Raw genomic sequence first — 18,381 nt, forward strand, 5'->3', positions numbered from 1 at the left:
ACCTGAACAGTGTACCTGCTAATAGCATGTGGGCTATGTGAGTGCATGCATTGTTACTTACCTGAAATGCACCCACTCTGCCATGCTTACCAGCTGCAGAAAAGACTGCTTCCAGTAGAGAGCCCATCCAGTGCTGTGTAAACATCTGCAGAGGGCATGATAGTGTACAATGACAACCCAACAGGAGGAGGCTAAGGGACAAGTCCCTGCGACACCTGTGGCATACATGTGACCATCTCCTATAGGGTGTAATTCTGTCACTATCCAGTACTCTTTACTCCTTTCTTTCGTTGACCAGCTCTCTGAGGGGAAAACATGGATCTCAAATAGATTTAAGAACATTTGTCAATGAAGAATCTGAAGAACCTCAATTTTTCTCCTGCTCCTGTGGAGGCAAATATAAAACTGAGACGACTGAGAGGTGGGAGGGATTAAAATCTCTTGGTATGTTTGGGAATATTTGCCTCCTCCTAGTGGCCAGGAGTTAAATTCCAGGAGTAATGGCTCATGGACTCTTACCAACTTATGAAATAAAGAAGTACTTCTCTTAGTGTCTGTGTATGCTAGTTTGTTAAACAGTGGGATATATTGATTTTGCATAGATCATTAATATAATGGGTTTTAAAAAGATTTGGGTTTTTTTCCATTAATTAACTTCATAGTAAGACACGTTTCCATGTTGGTGCCTACTATAAAAAAGAGTATAGTATATAATTGATAAACTAAATGCTAGTATTTGTTCTACTAAGATAAAGGTTTAACACAGCCAATGCTCCCACTTTCTGGAGTGTCACAGAATACATTCAGCACTAAATAACCAAATAATGAAAATAAAGCACTAATGAATATAAAACCCTATGAAAATACAACTGTCTAGATGTCAGCACAGAGAATAAAATAATATAATAAAATTCAAACAGAAATACCTTATAGTTTTCTAGAGAAAAGCAAAAAAAAGTATACTAATAATCACTTGACCAAATAATTCTGGTGTTCGATCACTGAATAATACAAGTTGCTTTATTACTTGAAATATAATTCTATGCTTATGAATCTCACTTACCGCTGGGCCAGGAAGTCCAGGCATGCCCCGTTCTCCTCTCTGACCTGGCATACCTACAATGCCTCTTTGACCAGTTGTTCCAGCAGGTCCTGGTGGACCATCAGGACCCTAAAATTGAATTTTTTATAATAAATCAATTTAATTTAATTTAATCAAACCTATGTAAATACACAACACAACAAATCACTCAACATATATTAAAATTGAAAATTTGACAGTTAATGCAGAGAACCGCTGAGTATATTTTTCAGATAAATTATTTGTAGAATATATAGTATTGTGTGAAAGATATGTAATCATACATGCACACATTAAATATAAAATAATCAGTGTATATTTACATGTATATTGTTATTGCAGAATTATTAGATGAAACCACAGTGTTAACAATGCCTAAGTAGAAAAGGAAATAAAGAAGGCATCAAGGTAAGCAAGACAAATGTTTAACCTACAGGTTGGCCATCATCTCCTGGGTCTCCCTTATCGCCAGGACTTCCAGTAGGTCCAGCAGGACCTCTGTCACCGATTCGCCCATGTGATCCGGGATCACCGCGAAGACCAGGTGGTCCCTCCTTTCCAGGCTCTCCAATTGGACCAGCAGGGCCTACCGCTCCCTTTTGAAAGAAAATACACAATTCTTAATTACTTCATAAGACATTTGCATATAGGTTTTAAATACGCATAATAATTCCGGAAACACAATTCAATCTAACAATTATGCAGAAGCTACTTACCTACGTTTTCTTTTGTTTTCTAAAAAAAATTCTAAAACTAATATCTCCCTACCCCAGTCTGTTAGATTTTGTAACAATTGTAAGAATTTTTGACCAGGGACATTCTTATTATTTGTTGGGGCTTATTTCTACAAAGATGTGTTTCTCTTATATGACTTGCATGTCTCATAATACTAAGTAACTATTATTATGGGAAGATAATAGATAACCTGTTGAGTTTTTCTATTTTAGCTTGTGAACCTCACAATTAGAGATGCAGCTGAATGGGATATTTTTAAAATGACTTATTAGAAATGAATAATAAACCAAGGAAATGTCTGGTTAATGAAATGATAATACTGGGAAAAGAGTATAAGCATTTGTAATTGTTTTCCTTGCTGTTGCTAATAACTATTACATTGCATATTTTTTCAATACACTGTTAGGGTGTTAGATTTAGAGGTACACATTTGCTTTATAAGGTATTACTTTGTTATTATTACTGTTACTTATATATACCGTTTGAATTGTGAGATATATTTGCAAACTAATATTTCTAATTTCTCTGTATTACTTACAGGGGAACCTGGTGGGCCTACTCTTCCAGCTGAACCAGGAAAACCTGTGGCACCCTAAGAAGACAGAATGAATAATATAAATAGGTATACTGATAAAAAAAAAGAACAGGTTGGCGAACTCTGAACTCTGAATGACAATTAATAACATCTTAGACTAATGTACGGAGTAACATCATTTGCCAGAAAATCATAGAGTTAGAGACAAATGGAAATGTACTTGTTTTATTAAGGTAAAAAATATATATGAAACAACAAATAAATGATATGATTATCAATAAAATCGCACTTACAGGAGGTCCTTGTGTCCCTCTGCCACCCTTTAAACCATTAACACCATGAGGTCCCTATAAAAAAAATAATTGGAAATTAGTAAGGCACATCTATAAAAAGTAACCCAGTACTGTAAGCAGAAGCATTGTGTGGCCCATACTAGCCATCAGGCAAACTGGACAATAGCTTGATAGGCAGGGCTGTTATATTGAGGTCCTCCTAACTCTCTCTTTATAAGGATGCCAGTGGGTCAGCTACTGTGGGTCAACCATTGTGTAAGGTCTGATCTGAGGTCTGATGTAAGCTTGTGGCTCAGAGAAGGACTGCAGGGCAAGGTGATCTGATGTCAAATGTAAGTGACAGTCGTCCTACAGAGCCAAGTGTCTTATCTGAGGTGTAATGTGAAGATATCATAGCACAGGGATTGCATAGTTTAGGAATTGGATGGTGACTTGCTGACAAGGTGTCTGATTTAGGTGAATTTGCATGGCACACTTCTTCTCTACCTTTAAATGCCCCACTCTGCTTAACTCTAGAGTAATACATTGACAGAAGTGCTGCACCAGGTGGCATGTTAAATTAGTTAATTAGTATTTATTATACTGTATTTAAAGACTATTTTGTACAATTCTATGAGCTAACTATATAGTGATCGATGGAAGAAAGTATACATTCTAAAATGAACAAAGCTAATACAAATTAAAATTTAATTAATTTAATTAAACATCTTAATACAAAAAATGATTAAGAAATATTTTTAAATTTTACAATTAATATCTTCATTTGAAAAGTGATTTGTTTAAAATTATTAGGCACATAGGAAAAGTATACTAATTGCAGCACCATGATCAGAACTAGGATGAGATGTATATGCTGCATTCCAAAATGTTTAGGTACTGCAAAAAACATTCAGAAATGGTTTTACAAATATTAATTTGAGATGAAAATGAAAGTTGCTTTCCATCCTATGCTTCATTTGGTAACATAACTAAACTTAGCTAGTCATTCATCCAACTCCATTATTAATGAATATTCTAATATTGTTTATAAGATTTCATATACACAGAATGACTCAAAGGTAAATAAAAAATAGCCCTTACCGCCTTAACAAGAGGCAAAGTAATTGATCGCTTTACTACCAGGGAATCAAAGAAGTCAGTGCTTTGTTTTTAGCATTGTTACATTGTGACACTTCTGAAGACAATATTCTATTTTGCTGGCAATGTGGCAAGAGTGTTAATACTTACATGAGGGCCTGGTGATCCAGACAGACCTTGTGGACCTGGGGATCCAGCATCACCTTTCTGGCCAGGTTCTCCTGGTTCTCCTTTCACACCTGGTTGTCCATCAGGTCCCTAGAGGGACAACAGGTATTTCATGTTCACACATTACAAAGACATTATAGAACCACTTTTCTAGAACACCAGTCACTTCCACAAAATGCAACTAATTATCTTCTTAAAACCAAATTCCTCTATGAACAATAATTTGCCATCAAAGAATAGTTGGTTAGAAACATAGGCCTAGATTTAGAGTTGGGCGGTAGCCGTCAAAACCAGCGTTAGAGGCTCCTAACGCTGGTTTTTACCGCCCGCTGGTATTTGGAGTCAGTTATTAAAGGGTCTAACGCTCACTTTCCAGCCGCGACTTTTCCATACCGCAGATCCCCTTACGTCAATTGCGTATCCTATCTTTTCAATGGGATCTTTCTAACTCCGGTATTTAGAGTTGTGGCTGAAGTGAGCGTTAGAAATCTAACGACAAAACTCCAGCCGCAGAAAAAAGTCAGTAGTTAAGAGCTTTCTGGGCTAACGCCGGTTTATAAAGCTCTTAACTACTGTGCTCTAAAGTACACTAACACCCATAAACTACCTATGTATCCCTAAACCGAGGTCCCCCCACATCGCCGCCACTCTATTAAAAATGTTTTTAACTCCTAATCTGCCGACCGCACACCGCCGCCACCTACGTTATCCCTATGTACCCCTAATCTGCTGCCCCTAACACCGCCGACCCCTATATTATATTTATTAACCCCTAATCTGCCCCCCACAACGTCGCCGCCAGCTACCTACACTTATTAACCCCTAATCTGCCGTCCACACGCCGCCGCCAGCTACATTATAGCTATGTACCCCTAATCTGCTGCCCCTAACACCGCCGACCCCTATATTATATTTATTAACCCCTAATCTGCCCCCCACAACGTCGCCTCCACCTGCCTACACTTATTAACCCCTAATCTGCCGAGCGGACCGCACCGCTACTATAATAAATGTATTAACCCCTAATCCGCCTCACTCCCGCCTCAATAACCCTATAATAAATAGTATTAACCCCTAATCTGCCCTCCCTAACATCGCCGACACCTAATTTCAAGTATTAACCCCTAATCTGCCGATCGGAGCTCACCGCTACTCTAATAAATTTTTTAACCTTTAAAGCTAATTTTAACCCTAACCCTAACACCCCCCTAAGTTAAATATAATTTTATTCTAACGAAATAAATGAACTCTTATTAAATAAATTATTCCTATTTAAATCTAAATACTTACCTGTAAAATAAACCCTAATATAGCTACAATATAAATTATATTATAGCTATTTTAGGATTAATATTTATTTTACAGGCAACTTTGTATTTATTTTAACCAGGTACAATAGCTATTAAATAGTTAAGAACTATTTAATAGCTAAAATAGTTAAAATAATTACAAAATTACCTGTGAAATAAATCCTAACCTAAGTTACAATTAAACCTAACACTACACTATCAATAAATTAATTAAATACAATACCTACAATTATCTACAATTAAACCTAACACTACACTATAAATAAATTAATTAAATACAATATCTACAAATAAATACAATGAAATAAACTAACTAAAGTACAAAAAATAAAAAAGAACTAAGTTACAAAAAATAAAAAAATATTTACAAACATTATAAAAAAATATTACAACAATTTTAAACTAATTACACCTACTCTAAGCCCCCTAATAAAATAATAAAGCCCCCCAAAATAAAAAAATGCCCTACCCTATTCTAAATTTAAAAAGTTCAAAGCTCTTTTACCTTACCAGCCCTGAACAGGGCCTTTTGCGGGGCATGCCCCAAAGAATTCAGCTCTTTTGTCTTTCAAAAAAAACACATACAATACCCCCCCCCAACATTACAACCCACCACCCACATACTCCTAATCTAACCCAAACCCCCCTTAAATAAACCTAACACTAAGCCCCTGAAGATCTTCCTACCTTATCTTCACCATACCAGGTTCACCGATCGGTCCTCGGAAGTGTTGATCCAAGCCCAAGCAGGGGGCTGAAGAGTGACGTCCATTCTCGGGCTGAAGTCTGGATCCAAGCGGCGGCTGAAGAAATCCATCATCGGGCTGAAGTCGGAAGTCCATCATCGGGATGAAGTCTTCTATCAAGCCGCATCTTCAATCTTCTTTCTTCTGGAGCGGAGCCATCTTCTTCCAAGCCGACGCGGAACATCCTCTTCAACCGACGCCTACTCGCCGAATGACGGTTCCTTTAAATGACGTCATCCAAGATGGCGTCCCTCGAATTCCGATTGGCTGATAGGATTCTATCATCCAATCGGAATTAAGGTAGGAATATTCTGATTGGCTGATGGAATCAGCCAATCAGAATCAAGTTCAATCCGATTGGCTGATCCAATCAGCCAATCAGATTGAGCTTGCATTCTATTGGCTGATCGGAACAGCCAATAGAATGCAAGCTCAATCTGATTGGCTGATTGGATCAACCAATCGGATTGAACTTGATTCTGATTGGCTGATTCCATCAGCCAATCAGAATATTCCTACCTTAATTCCGATTGGCTGATAGAATCCTATCAGCCAATCGGAATTTGAGGGACGCCATCTTGGATGACGTCATTTAAAGGAACCGTCATTCGGCGAGTAGGCGTCGGTTGAAGAGGATGTTCCGCGTCGGCTTGGAAGAAGATAGCTCCGCTCCGCTCCAGAAGAAAGAAGATTGAAGATGCGGCTTGATAGAAGACTTCATCCCGATGATGGACTTCCGACTTCAGCCCGATGATGGAGTTCTTCAGCCGCCGCTTGGATCCAGACTTCAGCCCGAAGATGGACGTCACTCTTCAGCCCCCTGCTTGGGCTTGGATCAACACTTCCGAGGACCGATCGGTGAACCTGGTATGGTGAAGATAAGGTAGGAAGATCTTCATGGGCTTAATGTTAGGTTTATTTAAGGGGGGTTTGGGTTAGATTAGGGGTATGTGGGTGGTGGGTTGTAATGTTGGGGGGGGGTATTGTATGTGTTTTTTTTTAAGGCAAAAGAGCTGAATTCTTTGGGGCATGCCCCGCAAAGGGCCCTGTTCAGGGCTGGTAAGGTAAAAGAGCTTTGAACTTTTTTAATTTAGAATAGGGTAAGGGATTTTTTTATTTTGGGGGGCTTTGTTATTTTATTAGGGGGCTTAGAGTAGGTGTAATTAGTTTAAAATTGTTGTAATATTTTTCTAATGTTTGTAAATATTTTTTTATTTTTTGTAACTTAGCTCTTTTTTATTTTTTGTACTTTAGTTAGTTTATTTAATTGTAGTTATTTGTAGGTATTGTATTTAATTAATGTATTGATAGTGTAGTGTTTGGTTTAATTGTAACTTAGGTTAGGATTTATTTTACAGGTAATTTTGTAATTATTTTAACTATTTTAGCTATTAAATAGTTCTTAACTATTTAATAGCTATTGTACCTTGTTAAAATAAATACAAAGTTGCCTGTAAAATAAATATAAATCCTAAAATAGCTATAATATAATTATAATTTATATTGTAGCTATATTAGGATTTATTTTACAGGTAAGTATTTAGCTTTAAATAGGAATAATTTATTTAATAAGAGTTAATTAATTTCGTTAGATTTAAATTATATTTAACTTAGGGGGGTGTTAGTGTTAGGGTTAGACTTAGCTTTAGGGGTTAATACATTTATTAGAATAGCGGTGAGCTCCAGTCGGCAGATTAGGGGTTAATGTTTGAAGTTAAGTGTCAGCGATGTTAGGGAGGGCAGATTAGGGGTTAATACTATTTATTATAGGGTTAGTGAGGCAGATTAGGGGTTAATAACTTTATTATTATAGCGGTGCGGTCCGCTCGGCAGATTAGGGGTTAATAAGTGTAGGCAGGTGGAGGCGACGTTGTGGGGGGCAGATTAGGGGTTAATAAATATAATATAGGGGTCGGCGGTGTTAGGGGCAGCAGATTAGGGGTACATAGGGATAATGTAAGTAGCGGCGGTTTACGGAGCGGCAGATTAGGGGTTAATAATAATATGCAGGGGTCAGCGATAGCGGGGGCGGCAGATTAGGGGTTAATAAGTGTAAGGTTAGGGGTGTTTAGACTCAGGGTACATGTTAGAGTGTTAGGTGCAGACGTAGGAAGTGTTTCCCCATAGCAAACAATGGGGCTGCGTTAGGAGCTGAACGCGGCTTTTTTGCAGGTGTTAGGTTTTTTTTCAGCTCAAACAGCCCCATTGTTTTCTATGGGGGAATCGTGCACGAGCACGTTTTTGAAGCTGGCCGCGTCCGTAAGCACCGCTGGTATCGAGAGTTGAAGTTGCGTTAAATATGCTCTACGCTCCTTTTTTGGAGTCTAATGCAGCCATTCTGTGAACTCTCAATACCAGCGGTATTTAAAAGGTGCGGCCAGAAAAAAGCACGCGTAGCTAACGCACCCCTTTGGCCGCAGAACTCTAAATCTAGGCGTTAGATTTTGACAGCAGATGAAAATCAAAATTCCCATTGTTTGGTTTTATTTATTTCTAAACTTAAAGGGACAGTCTACCATAGAATTGTTATTGTTTTAAAAGATAGATAATCCCTTTATTACCCATTCCCCAGTTTTGCACAACCAAAACAGTTATATTAATATACTTTTTACCTCTGTGATTAACTTGTATCTAGGAACCTTCTTCCAGCCCCCTGATCACATGACTGTGACTGTTTATTATCTATTGTCTTAAATTTAGCATTGTTTTGTGCTAAATCTTAAATAACCCCCTGTGTCTGAACACAGTGTTATCTATATAGCCCACGTGTACTTTCTGTCTCTTTGTGTTGAAATGCAATTTAAAAAGCATGTGATAAGAGGCATCCTCAAAGGCTTAGAAATTAGCATATGAGCCTACCTATGTTTAGTTTAAACTAAGAATACTAAGAGAAAAAAGTTTATTTGATGATAAAAGTAAATTGGAAAGTTGATTAAAATTAAAAGTCCTATCTGAATAATGAAAGTTTAATTTATACTAGACTGTCCCTTTAAAGGACAGTAAACATCGTGAAACTTGTATATAACATGTTTAGCTATCTATAATGAAACTACTTTGCAATATATTTTCATTATTTATTGTACCCTTTTTATGTAATTTAACTCTGAAAATTGAGCGATTTCTAATTCTAAGAACTTGGAATGCACCTGCTGACTTATTGAGGCTAACTCTACTATATATCTGTCACTAATAGGCTTTATCAGATAACAAATGCAAAACAATTAACTTTATACTAATATTATGACAGTGACTAGCCTTCTAGTCAGCAGACTAAAACCTAGAATGGCTCCTCCAAATAAGGCAAATGGTGGGCTTGGCTAATAAAAAAAAAGGATGTAAAAAGGATGTTAATTTGTTTTAAAATTGTTAAGACCTGACTGATATGTTATTCTATAGCAACACAACACAAATGTCTTGTAATCACAAGGTGTTTACTATCCCTTTAATATTTAGAAAAGTCTTATGCATATCACAGACCTTCTTAGTTTTCTTAACCATCTTTGGGCCAGATTACAAGTTGAGCGCAAAATATTGCTTCCGCAAAATTGATAACTGCACTCAAATTAGTAATACGAGCGCATGAAAGCTCATGGTATTAATAGCCAGGCACTTGTAATGGTTGGTTATTAATCGCACACCCGTAAAGGGGTGAATTTGCCCATTTACGGGTGCACAATAAATTAGAGCTCCAGTTGTAATCTGGCCCTTTTTATTTACCACCTCTATTAAAGTCTATTCCATAAATCAACCACCATTTCTACAAGGAAGTGCATACTCTTAATTATTCTTGAATTAGATACTTTCAAACTGGGGATCGTGACCCTTTGTAATGGTTTTGCTCTTTTGTGAAAAAGTTGAGACTGAGATAAAATCCCTTAATAGCTTTAAAGATGTCTATCATATCGCTTCTCTCCATTCTGTGCTGTTAACTATACATATTAAAGGACCAGTCAACACATTAGATTTGCATAATCAACAAATGCAAGATAACAAGACAATGCAATAGCACTTAGTCTGAACTTCAAATGAGTAGTAGATTTTTTTTATAACAAATTTCAAAGTTATGTATATTTCCACTCCCCTTGTACCATGTGATAGCAATCAGCCAATCACAAATGCATATACGTATAGTCTGTGAATTCTTGCACATGCTCAGTAGGATCTGGTGACTCAAAAATTGTAAATATAAAAGACTGTGCACATTTTTTTTAATGGAAGTAAATTGGAAAGTTGTTTAAAATGACATGCTGTATCTGAATCATGAAAATTTTATTTAACCTGAGTGTCCCTTTAAGGTCATCAAGTCTTTCCTATTTTTTAAATAATGCGACATTTTAATAGCCTACCTAGTTTATTTATATGCACAATATTCAAGATGAGGTCTAACTAATGATGTATAAAAAGTGGCATTAAACCGTTTCATGTTTTCATCTGGTCATACCTCTTTACACAAAACATTTTTTTTACCTCCTACTGCACAGTCTACCAAAAATCAAATAATTTTAAATAATAACTCCCTTTACTCTTTTGTTACTGTTAGTAACGTGTCATTGAGTCTAGAATTAACCTTTCAATCTCTGACTTCTAAATGCATAATGTTACACTTTGTGGTGATAATGTTTCTATCCCAATAAATGTGACCAATTCTCCTGTTTTATAATATAACTAATTTGATCAAATCATCTGGAAAAAAACACATCTTCCCATGAATCCCACTATCAATATCTCTGATGAATATGTTAATTGAAATAGGCCCAAGAACTGACCCCTGTGGAACACCATCACTGCCCCCTACATAGACCTATTGCTTCTAGAAATCATGACAATATATAAATAGAAACCGATTATTCAGTTGGCTTACAATTAAAATGATGGTAGCTCCCTTTTTAGAAAGCCCTGAAAATATATGGTATATTACCGTAAATAATTAATAATTACTATGGTTCTGGACACTTACTGGTGGACCAGCAAATCCAACTTGACCGGTTGGACCAGTTTCTCCTCGTGAACCCTATAAAATAAAAAAGGACAAAAGAATCAATTAATTTAAATTAACTGAACATTGGTCAATTCAGTTGAAAGAAAGTCAACTGCAGATCAGCATGTTTTTGTGTGTCCCAGGTTCTATCTCCTAGCTTCCGCACACACAATTTACAAGTGCAAACTGACAACTATCAGCTACGGGTGAGTGAAGTCTAGATTGTGGGGAAAATGTGGACAGGATTTCTCACCAGCAACTCTGCCACATCCAAACTGTGAAGGGATTACTGGCCATAATACACAAATGAAGTAGCTCTGTCAAAAAGTATATATTGATTCTTTAACTATTGACACTCATAAGAGTGAAATATGCACAATTTGGGCTAAAAATAGGTTAATTTAATTTATAAATTGTGTGAAAATATATAAATGACTGCATGTAGCAAATGTTGTCCTTTTAAACTAAATATGAACTGGGTTCTAGAGAAAATAAATAGAAAAATATTTATAGAACTGATATTTATTACAAAATACAAAAATACATGTATTTTTTCTGGTAATGGAGTTTTATTAAAATGCACAAGTTAGTCTAAAAGTTAATAATCATAACAGCCTAATAATATCAATGATTGGAAAGAACTGTAATTGCATAACTCTAGCTGGCAACAATGTAATTCTTCTTAAGAATTTTATCTGCCGTAAGTGGAGAAAGTGTTTGTTTATAATCTTCATTACTGGGAGTGATATAAAAATGTGACTTACTGGTGATCCACGTGAACCAGCAGGTCCAATTACACCACGTGGCCCCGGCTCCCCCTACAATAAAATTGTTATATATAAATATGCAGTTCTCCATTAAAATCAAAATAAAACAAATCTAATCATGTGTAATCATTCTTACCTTTTCTCCAGTAGGGCCTGCAGATCCAGCAGGACCCAAAGGTCCAGGAAGACCCTATGGAATGCAGACAAATTATAAATATGGGTATATTATAAACATCTTAATAAACTCATAGTTATGGGACTGAGGTTTGGCTGAAGGAGAACAAAAGCTGGCCAAGACAATAAGTACATGTTTAATATATCACAGTGAATTATTACATTTCCCTAAGAAACAAAGAATACTGCACTCTCACTATACATTTGTAGCTTGACAACATGAACTATGTCCCAAGTCTTTTATCAAGAGTCAATGCACACTGCATTGATATTAAGAAGAACAACTCTTGAATTGTTAAAACTTTAATCAGTTTCTCAGTCTTGATTTAAAAAGTTTTCTTTTCACACAGAATTAAATAATAAAGTATTTCTATGGGATTATCTGTCATAGGAATCAAATTGTGCACATTATATTCATTGATGTACAATGTGTGATCATATTCTATTATTCAATATGTGATCATATTATATTGTTTAATAAAGGATGAAGAAAACATACTTAGTTGATGACCAGTTACAATGACAGAAATATCTTGTGTAACTTGTTTATATTATGGTGTGCTCTAATGAATACACTTGTCTGCTCTTTTATTGGTTATTTACATTCATTTTATTTATTTTTTACTTGCTTATATTGTATACATTAATAAATGTATTAATGGTGAGAAGTTTATTTCACTTACTCTTAATCCATCATTGCCTGCAGTACCTTCAGAACCTTTTTCTCCAATACCTCCCTGTTACAGAAAATACATCAACATCATAATCAAAATAAGAATAATACAAGATCATATGTTCAAGCCAGAAAATATTAGACAACTTAGTTACATACCCTGTCACCCTTTGGACCAGGTGTGCCAGCTATTCCTCTTTCTCCAGGCATTCCTTGCAGACCAGGAGGACCTACATCACCAGGAGTTCCAGATGGGCCAGGACTTCCCTTATGAATGCAACAGATAGCAATGTTAACAAGTGCAAGTTTACTTTCTGAATTTGGACAAAAATATGATTTTCTTGAGCATGGATTATAATTAATTATAAAAAGATGAAGAGGCAATGGGTCTGATGAACAAAACTCCCTTTCATTGAGAGAAATAACACAAAAGCTTTTATATTGTAGTGTAGCTAGTTGTATCTCCTTCACATCACCAATCCGCACAATAAAATAAACAGCTCTCAAGATTATTTATTATTATTTTTATTTATTTATTATTATTATAATACATTATTTATAAAGATACAAGAGAAAAATACAACACTAAAATTTGTGGTTCTTAAAATTCACCTCACAGTACTGGTGAGGCTTCTTAGATAATGTCGCCAGAGTGGAGTTCTTTAGATAATCGTGCCCTATGGGCCTGATGATCTAAAGCTCTCCATTCTGGCAAGATGATCTAAGACGTCTCGTCAGTACAATGAGATCCCTCAAATAATTTTAGAAAGGCAAGTTTTAGCCTTATATCTATGTATCTTGCTATGCAGGGTGCTGTATGTGAAGGAAGGACACATACATTGTAATATTTTGTGTGATCTCTCTCCATGTCCGTGACTTTTTGATCATCAAGCCCTATGAAAGAAGGTGGGGCAAATTTTAAGTAGAGAAATGTTGATTTGCTACACTAAATTGAAACAGTGCTGGAATAGATCCAACAGTATGGAAATAGGTCAAATGGAAGCTTGCAGAGACAAGAGCTTATATACATGAAGTGAAAGAAAGGTAGTGAGAAAGACAGAGAGAGAGTTTGTGATAAAAAAGGAAAAATCGACCTTTAGGACCAGGCATCATAGGTCTTAAGAAACCAGGTCCAACAAACACATGTCTATAAAGTTTTAAAGTAGACCAAATTATTACAGTTTACTTAATGGTGAATGGACCCGATGGAAACAGTATGACCTAACAAGCTACTGGTTTTATTTGAGCATTTATGTGAGTACATTAGCAATAAATTACCTTTGGGCCATCAGGTCCATGACCACCTGCCAAACCCTTTTCACCAGGTAGCCCAGAAGATCCTGGTTCGCCTCTTTCACCTGGATTTCCACGTTCTCCCTAGAAAAAGAGCAAGAAGAGAACTACCTTAATGAAAACGTAGTGCAGTATTGTTAATTAGGTTGTCAATTAATCAAATGCACTTACTCTAGGACCAGTTGGACCTGCAGCTCCAGAGTCTCCAGGAACTCCCTAAATTGAACATACAAGAGTCAGACATATTGTTGTACTACTTACTAGAATTCAGTTAGTGTATCTAACTAGATCAAGTATTAAGACATGTCCAAAAAACTTTTTATTCACTATGGAGTTTTCTTTGCCAAATTTAGTTATTAAATGGAACATATAAATCAATATTAAACTTTCATGTATCAGATGGAGTGTACAATTAAAAAAAATGGTTCTATTATCAAATTTACTTCTTTCTCTTGGCCTTTTTTCAACCAAGGAAACCAAAAATAAATTTGATGATGAAAGTTAATTGGAAACTTGTTTTAATTGTACTCTCTCTCTCACTTATGACTTAATTTTTTTCTTCCATGTTCTTTTAAACTATATGATGAAAATGTCAGATTATTTTTTTTATAAACAAAAATTAAATGCAAAAATAAATCACAAAAAAACAACAGACAGATGTGATGGGTATCAAAAGATCAGAACTTACCTCATCTCCTGGTTTTCCAGTTTCTCCAGGGGGTCCAGGAGGGCCTGGTAAACCCTAAAAGGTAAAAATAATTACTTAAATATAATCTTAATATAAGAATGTTATTATAGATCATCTACTCATTTTTTATTTTTTATTAATTATTAAGTAATCATGATTAATTTGGCTTCTTATAGAATATAGCTGATAAATGTATTTAAACAACTTAAAGGCAGATTACAAATTGAGTGCAAAATATCACTTCCACAAAAGCGATATTTGCACTCAATTTAGTAGTACCAGTGCATGCAAATATGTGCTGGTATTACAAGTGAGGTGCAATGTGAACGTGACCTCACGTTCACATTGCGCTTCCATAGAGGCTCCAATGGGAGCCTCATTCTCATACCATCAGACACGGCATGAGAGCTAGTGCTGCGAAAGGGACAAGTCATGCAGTGATGGGCAGCAAGTTAAAATATATATGTATATGAATATATACATATATATTTATGTGTTTATATGTGTATATACACATATTAACACATACATTTATATGTATATAAGCATATACATATATATTTACAGGGAACACACAGTTCCCATAGTCTGCAATGTAAAGGTAGTTTGTTTTTTTCTAACACCCACAGCCGTCAACTTTAGCCCCTAAAAACTGCTTAGTGATGCAATTTGTTTTAAAAAAAAGATGCTACCTTTTTTTTTTTTTTTAAAAAAGGCAGTTGAGGCAATTTTACAAAATTAACCAGAGGTCTGACCTCTGGTTAAATTTTGGAGCGCTAATTGCTACCACTAGCTCGCAATAGCAAGTACCATCCACTTGTTATTTATTGCGCGCCCTTAAACAGGCAAAAACCTGGGATAAATTAGTGCTCCTTAATGTCCAATGTAAGTTTGGTAGCTCTTACAAACTCTCACTTCCTTTCAAACCTACTACTAGCTTACTAACTATGGTCTCATAAATATGGTAACATAAACATGTTTTAGCAAAAGAGGCACTTTGCACTGTTTGAGTTCCTATAAATACATAGGTAGGGTAAAATATTTTTGTGTTACGTATAAAGAAATTAGATTAGCCCAAAAAGAGGAGTACTTGGTAGTTTTTAACTTGCACACAAGTTAAAAAATACCATTTATTATAGCAAAATTAAAAAATACATAGATATATAGTCAATATCTTACGCATTTCACGTCCACATTTAGCGCTTACTCATAGATCTATTTTGTTACAGATATTAATTTTGCTATCATAAATAGTATTTTTTTAACTTGTGTGCAGCATCTACTCCTCTTTTTTGGCTTATGTGATGCGGCTTTGTTCTGCCAATTTGATGCTAGCACCCCGCCACTCAGTGGATTTCTAGTGACAGGTTACATTCATTACCTTAGAGCATGGATCTGCAGTGGCATACTTGGAATAAAAGAAACCCCATTGTCTAACATATAGCTCTGATTATTTAGTATTATATAAAAGATTATAGCATCTTCCAACAAAGATTGGACCGAACATTCATTTTTGCTTCTAGGTGAAACAAAACACTGCAGCCCATTATGGTTAAAAAAAATGACACCCTATGAAGATATCAGACAATTGTAAAATACCTGGAACCCAGTAGGCCCTGGTGGTCCTTGTTCTCCTCTTTCTCCAGCAGGACCCTAAGAAAATAAAGCCACAAAATCAAACACTATCTAAAAAATGTCTGGGGATTGTAGGTTATGTACAAAAACTGTTACAATTAATTAAATCTGCTCCATGTATAGATAGTCCACTGTGTACATGTAGGGTTGGATTACAAGTGACGTAAATACACCACCAGAAGTAAAATTTTAATGAGCGTAGGTTAGCATGCGTATTACAAGTCAAAAGTAAAATGTTTGCATAGTGAAAGCCAATGCGCACTTATCGCGACTAACTTCTTCTCCCCATAGACTTCAATGGAAAAACCTAATCACTCGCAAGCTAACCTAACAGGAGTTAAAGCTACAGCGCTAACCCGAAGGTTGTTATGAATATTTTACATTCCAATGTTCTTTGCATAGAAGAAAATGTTATATTTATTTTTAAATATATATTTCTGTATATACAGTAAAGCTAATGTATTTTTTGTAAAATATATATCTATACCTATAAATATACATAGGAATATCTATTTATAAATACATAGAACATTTTCCCCTATGTGAAGGACATTGAAATGGAAAATAGATACAGTACATACACAGTAAAACACATTAAATATTAAAATTGATTAAAATAAGTTTTCTTGTTTTCAGGTATTTGAGTGGAAAACACTCCAAAGTATATATACATTTGTATATATTTGTATATATGTATGTATATACATATATACACATATAAACATAAATATACATGTATACACATAAGTATATACAAACACATGAAAATGTATGTATATATACAATGCATATATACAATATAGCCCTTTCCATTTAAATACACTGTCATATACCTTTTAACCCTTATAACTTATTTTAATATTTATATGGTTATTTTTTGTTAGATATTATATATATGAGTTTAACACTTTATCTTAATGTATTCATTTTGTGTTTAAAGTGTCAGTAAACCTAAAAAATAATGTTATATAATTCTGCACATAGTGTATATATACAATGCATATATACAATATAGCCCTTTCCATTTAAATACCTTGTCATATACCTTTTAACCCTTATAACTTTTTTTAATATTTATATGGTTATTTTTTGTTAGATATTATATATATATGAGTTTAACACTTTATCTTAATGTATTCATTTTGTGTTTAAAGTGTCAGTAAATCTAAAAAATAATGTTATATAATTCTGCAAATAGCGCCATAAGACTAAGTGCAGCTCGTTCCTGCTCTGTCTAACAGCAGGAGCGAGCTTCACTTAATGTTATGGCGCGGTCGTGTCGGGCTGTGACTATACAGATGGCCCGATGCACTGAGTAAAAAAAACAGACCCGCTCAGCAGAGAGCGGGTCTGTAAAAGCGCCATATTTTTAACATATTAAAAGGGAAAAAAGGCATTTATAACTATATTATTTTTAAGGTTTACTGTCCCTTTAATGGGTTTTTTTTTTAGCCCTAACCCTTTACACAAGGTCTTCAGTTGCATTAACCAGACGAGTACAAATTTAGTTTGCAGGTTTACTTTCAACTTATAATACGTGCACAAGTTAACATGGGCGCAATATTTCAATAATGTTAGCACACCACTTGTAATCTAGCCCATAATCATCTTATAATGTGGGTAAAAAATAATTATTTGAAATTAATTTGTGCAATATAATTTTCTTAACCTTTCAAAATTAATTTAGTAGGTAAACAAAAAGGTTTATCTTACTGGGGGTCCAGCGGGGCCAGATGGTCCAACTTCACCATCTTTGCCAGGAGCACCCTATTAATGAAAAACAATTAGAATAGATAAACAGAGGTTCATGAGGTGACTATTATAATAATTAATACAACATATAAAACTTAATACAAACCCGTTGTCCATTTACACCAGCACTGCCTTGTTCACCTGGTTTTCCAGGGTCACCCTGATTAAAAAAAAATATTTCATCATTATGTGAAAAAAGAGGGATGAAAAATGTAAATAGATATGAGCACAACATCAAATATTATTAATGATATTATTATTATTAGTTGTATTCAGTGTTCACTCTAATTTTGAAAAGCTATATGTACAGATTATTTTTACAATCAAGGCTCTAACAGATTACCAAATTAATAAACTATTAGAAATAACATGTTTAAAAACCTGTGTGCACTATTTCTTCCCATGTAAGGTGGGCTAAAAAATGTGCATGTGCACATATACACACTATAGAGGGCACACTGGTTGATAAACATGTA

General features: G+C 35.0%; 1 protein-coding gene across 1 annotated transcript in view; it reads right to left on the reverse strand.

Moving 5' to 3' along the window:
- COL5A2 (collagen type V alpha 2 chain) overlaps positions 1 to 18,381 on the reverse strand; it is a 198,583-nt gene that overhangs the window by 35,009 nt on the left and 145,193 nt on the right. The window contains exons 28-43 of the mRNA XM_053698600.1: positions 18,012 to 18,065; positions 17,867 to 17,920; positions 16,118 to 16,171; positions 14,519 to 14,572; positions 14,002 to 14,046; positions 13,816 to 13,914; positions 12,697 to 12,804; positions 12,548 to 12,601; positions 11,827 to 11,880; positions 11,688 to 11,741; positions 10,903 to 10,956; positions 3,872 to 3,979; positions 2,645 to 2,698; positions 2,355 to 2,408; positions 1,516 to 1,677; positions 1,064 to 1,171 (exon numbers count right to left, since the gene is read on the reverse strand). Coding sequence (XP_053554575.1) covers positions 1,064 to 1,171; positions 1,516 to 1,677; positions 2,355 to 2,408; positions 2,645 to 2,698; positions 3,872 to 3,979; positions 10,903 to 10,956; positions 11,688 to 11,741; positions 11,827 to 11,880; positions 12,548 to 12,601; positions 12,697 to 12,804; positions 13,816 to 13,914; positions 14,002 to 14,046; positions 14,519 to 14,572; positions 16,118 to 16,171; positions 17,867 to 17,920; positions 18,012 to 18,065 — 1,170 coding nt within the window. The remainder of the gene's footprint in view (positions 1 to 1,063; positions 1,172 to 1,515; positions 1,678 to 2,354; positions 2,409 to 2,644; positions 2,699 to 3,871; positions 3,980 to 10,902; positions 10,957 to 11,687; positions 11,742 to 11,826; positions 11,881 to 12,547; positions 12,602 to 12,696; positions 12,805 to 13,815; positions 13,915 to 14,001; positions 14,047 to 14,518; positions 14,573 to 16,117; positions 16,172 to 17,866; positions 17,921 to 18,011; positions 18,066 to 18,381) is intronic.

The sequence above is a fragment of the Bombina bombina genome, chromosome 1, assembly GCF_027579735.1.
Source record: "Bombina bombina isolate aBomBom1 chromosome 1, aBomBom1.pri, whole genome shotgun sequence".
In the NCBI taxonomy this organism is placed as follows: domain Eukaryota; kingdom Metazoa; phylum Chordata; class Amphibia; order Anura; family Bombinatoridae; genus Bombina; species Bombina bombina.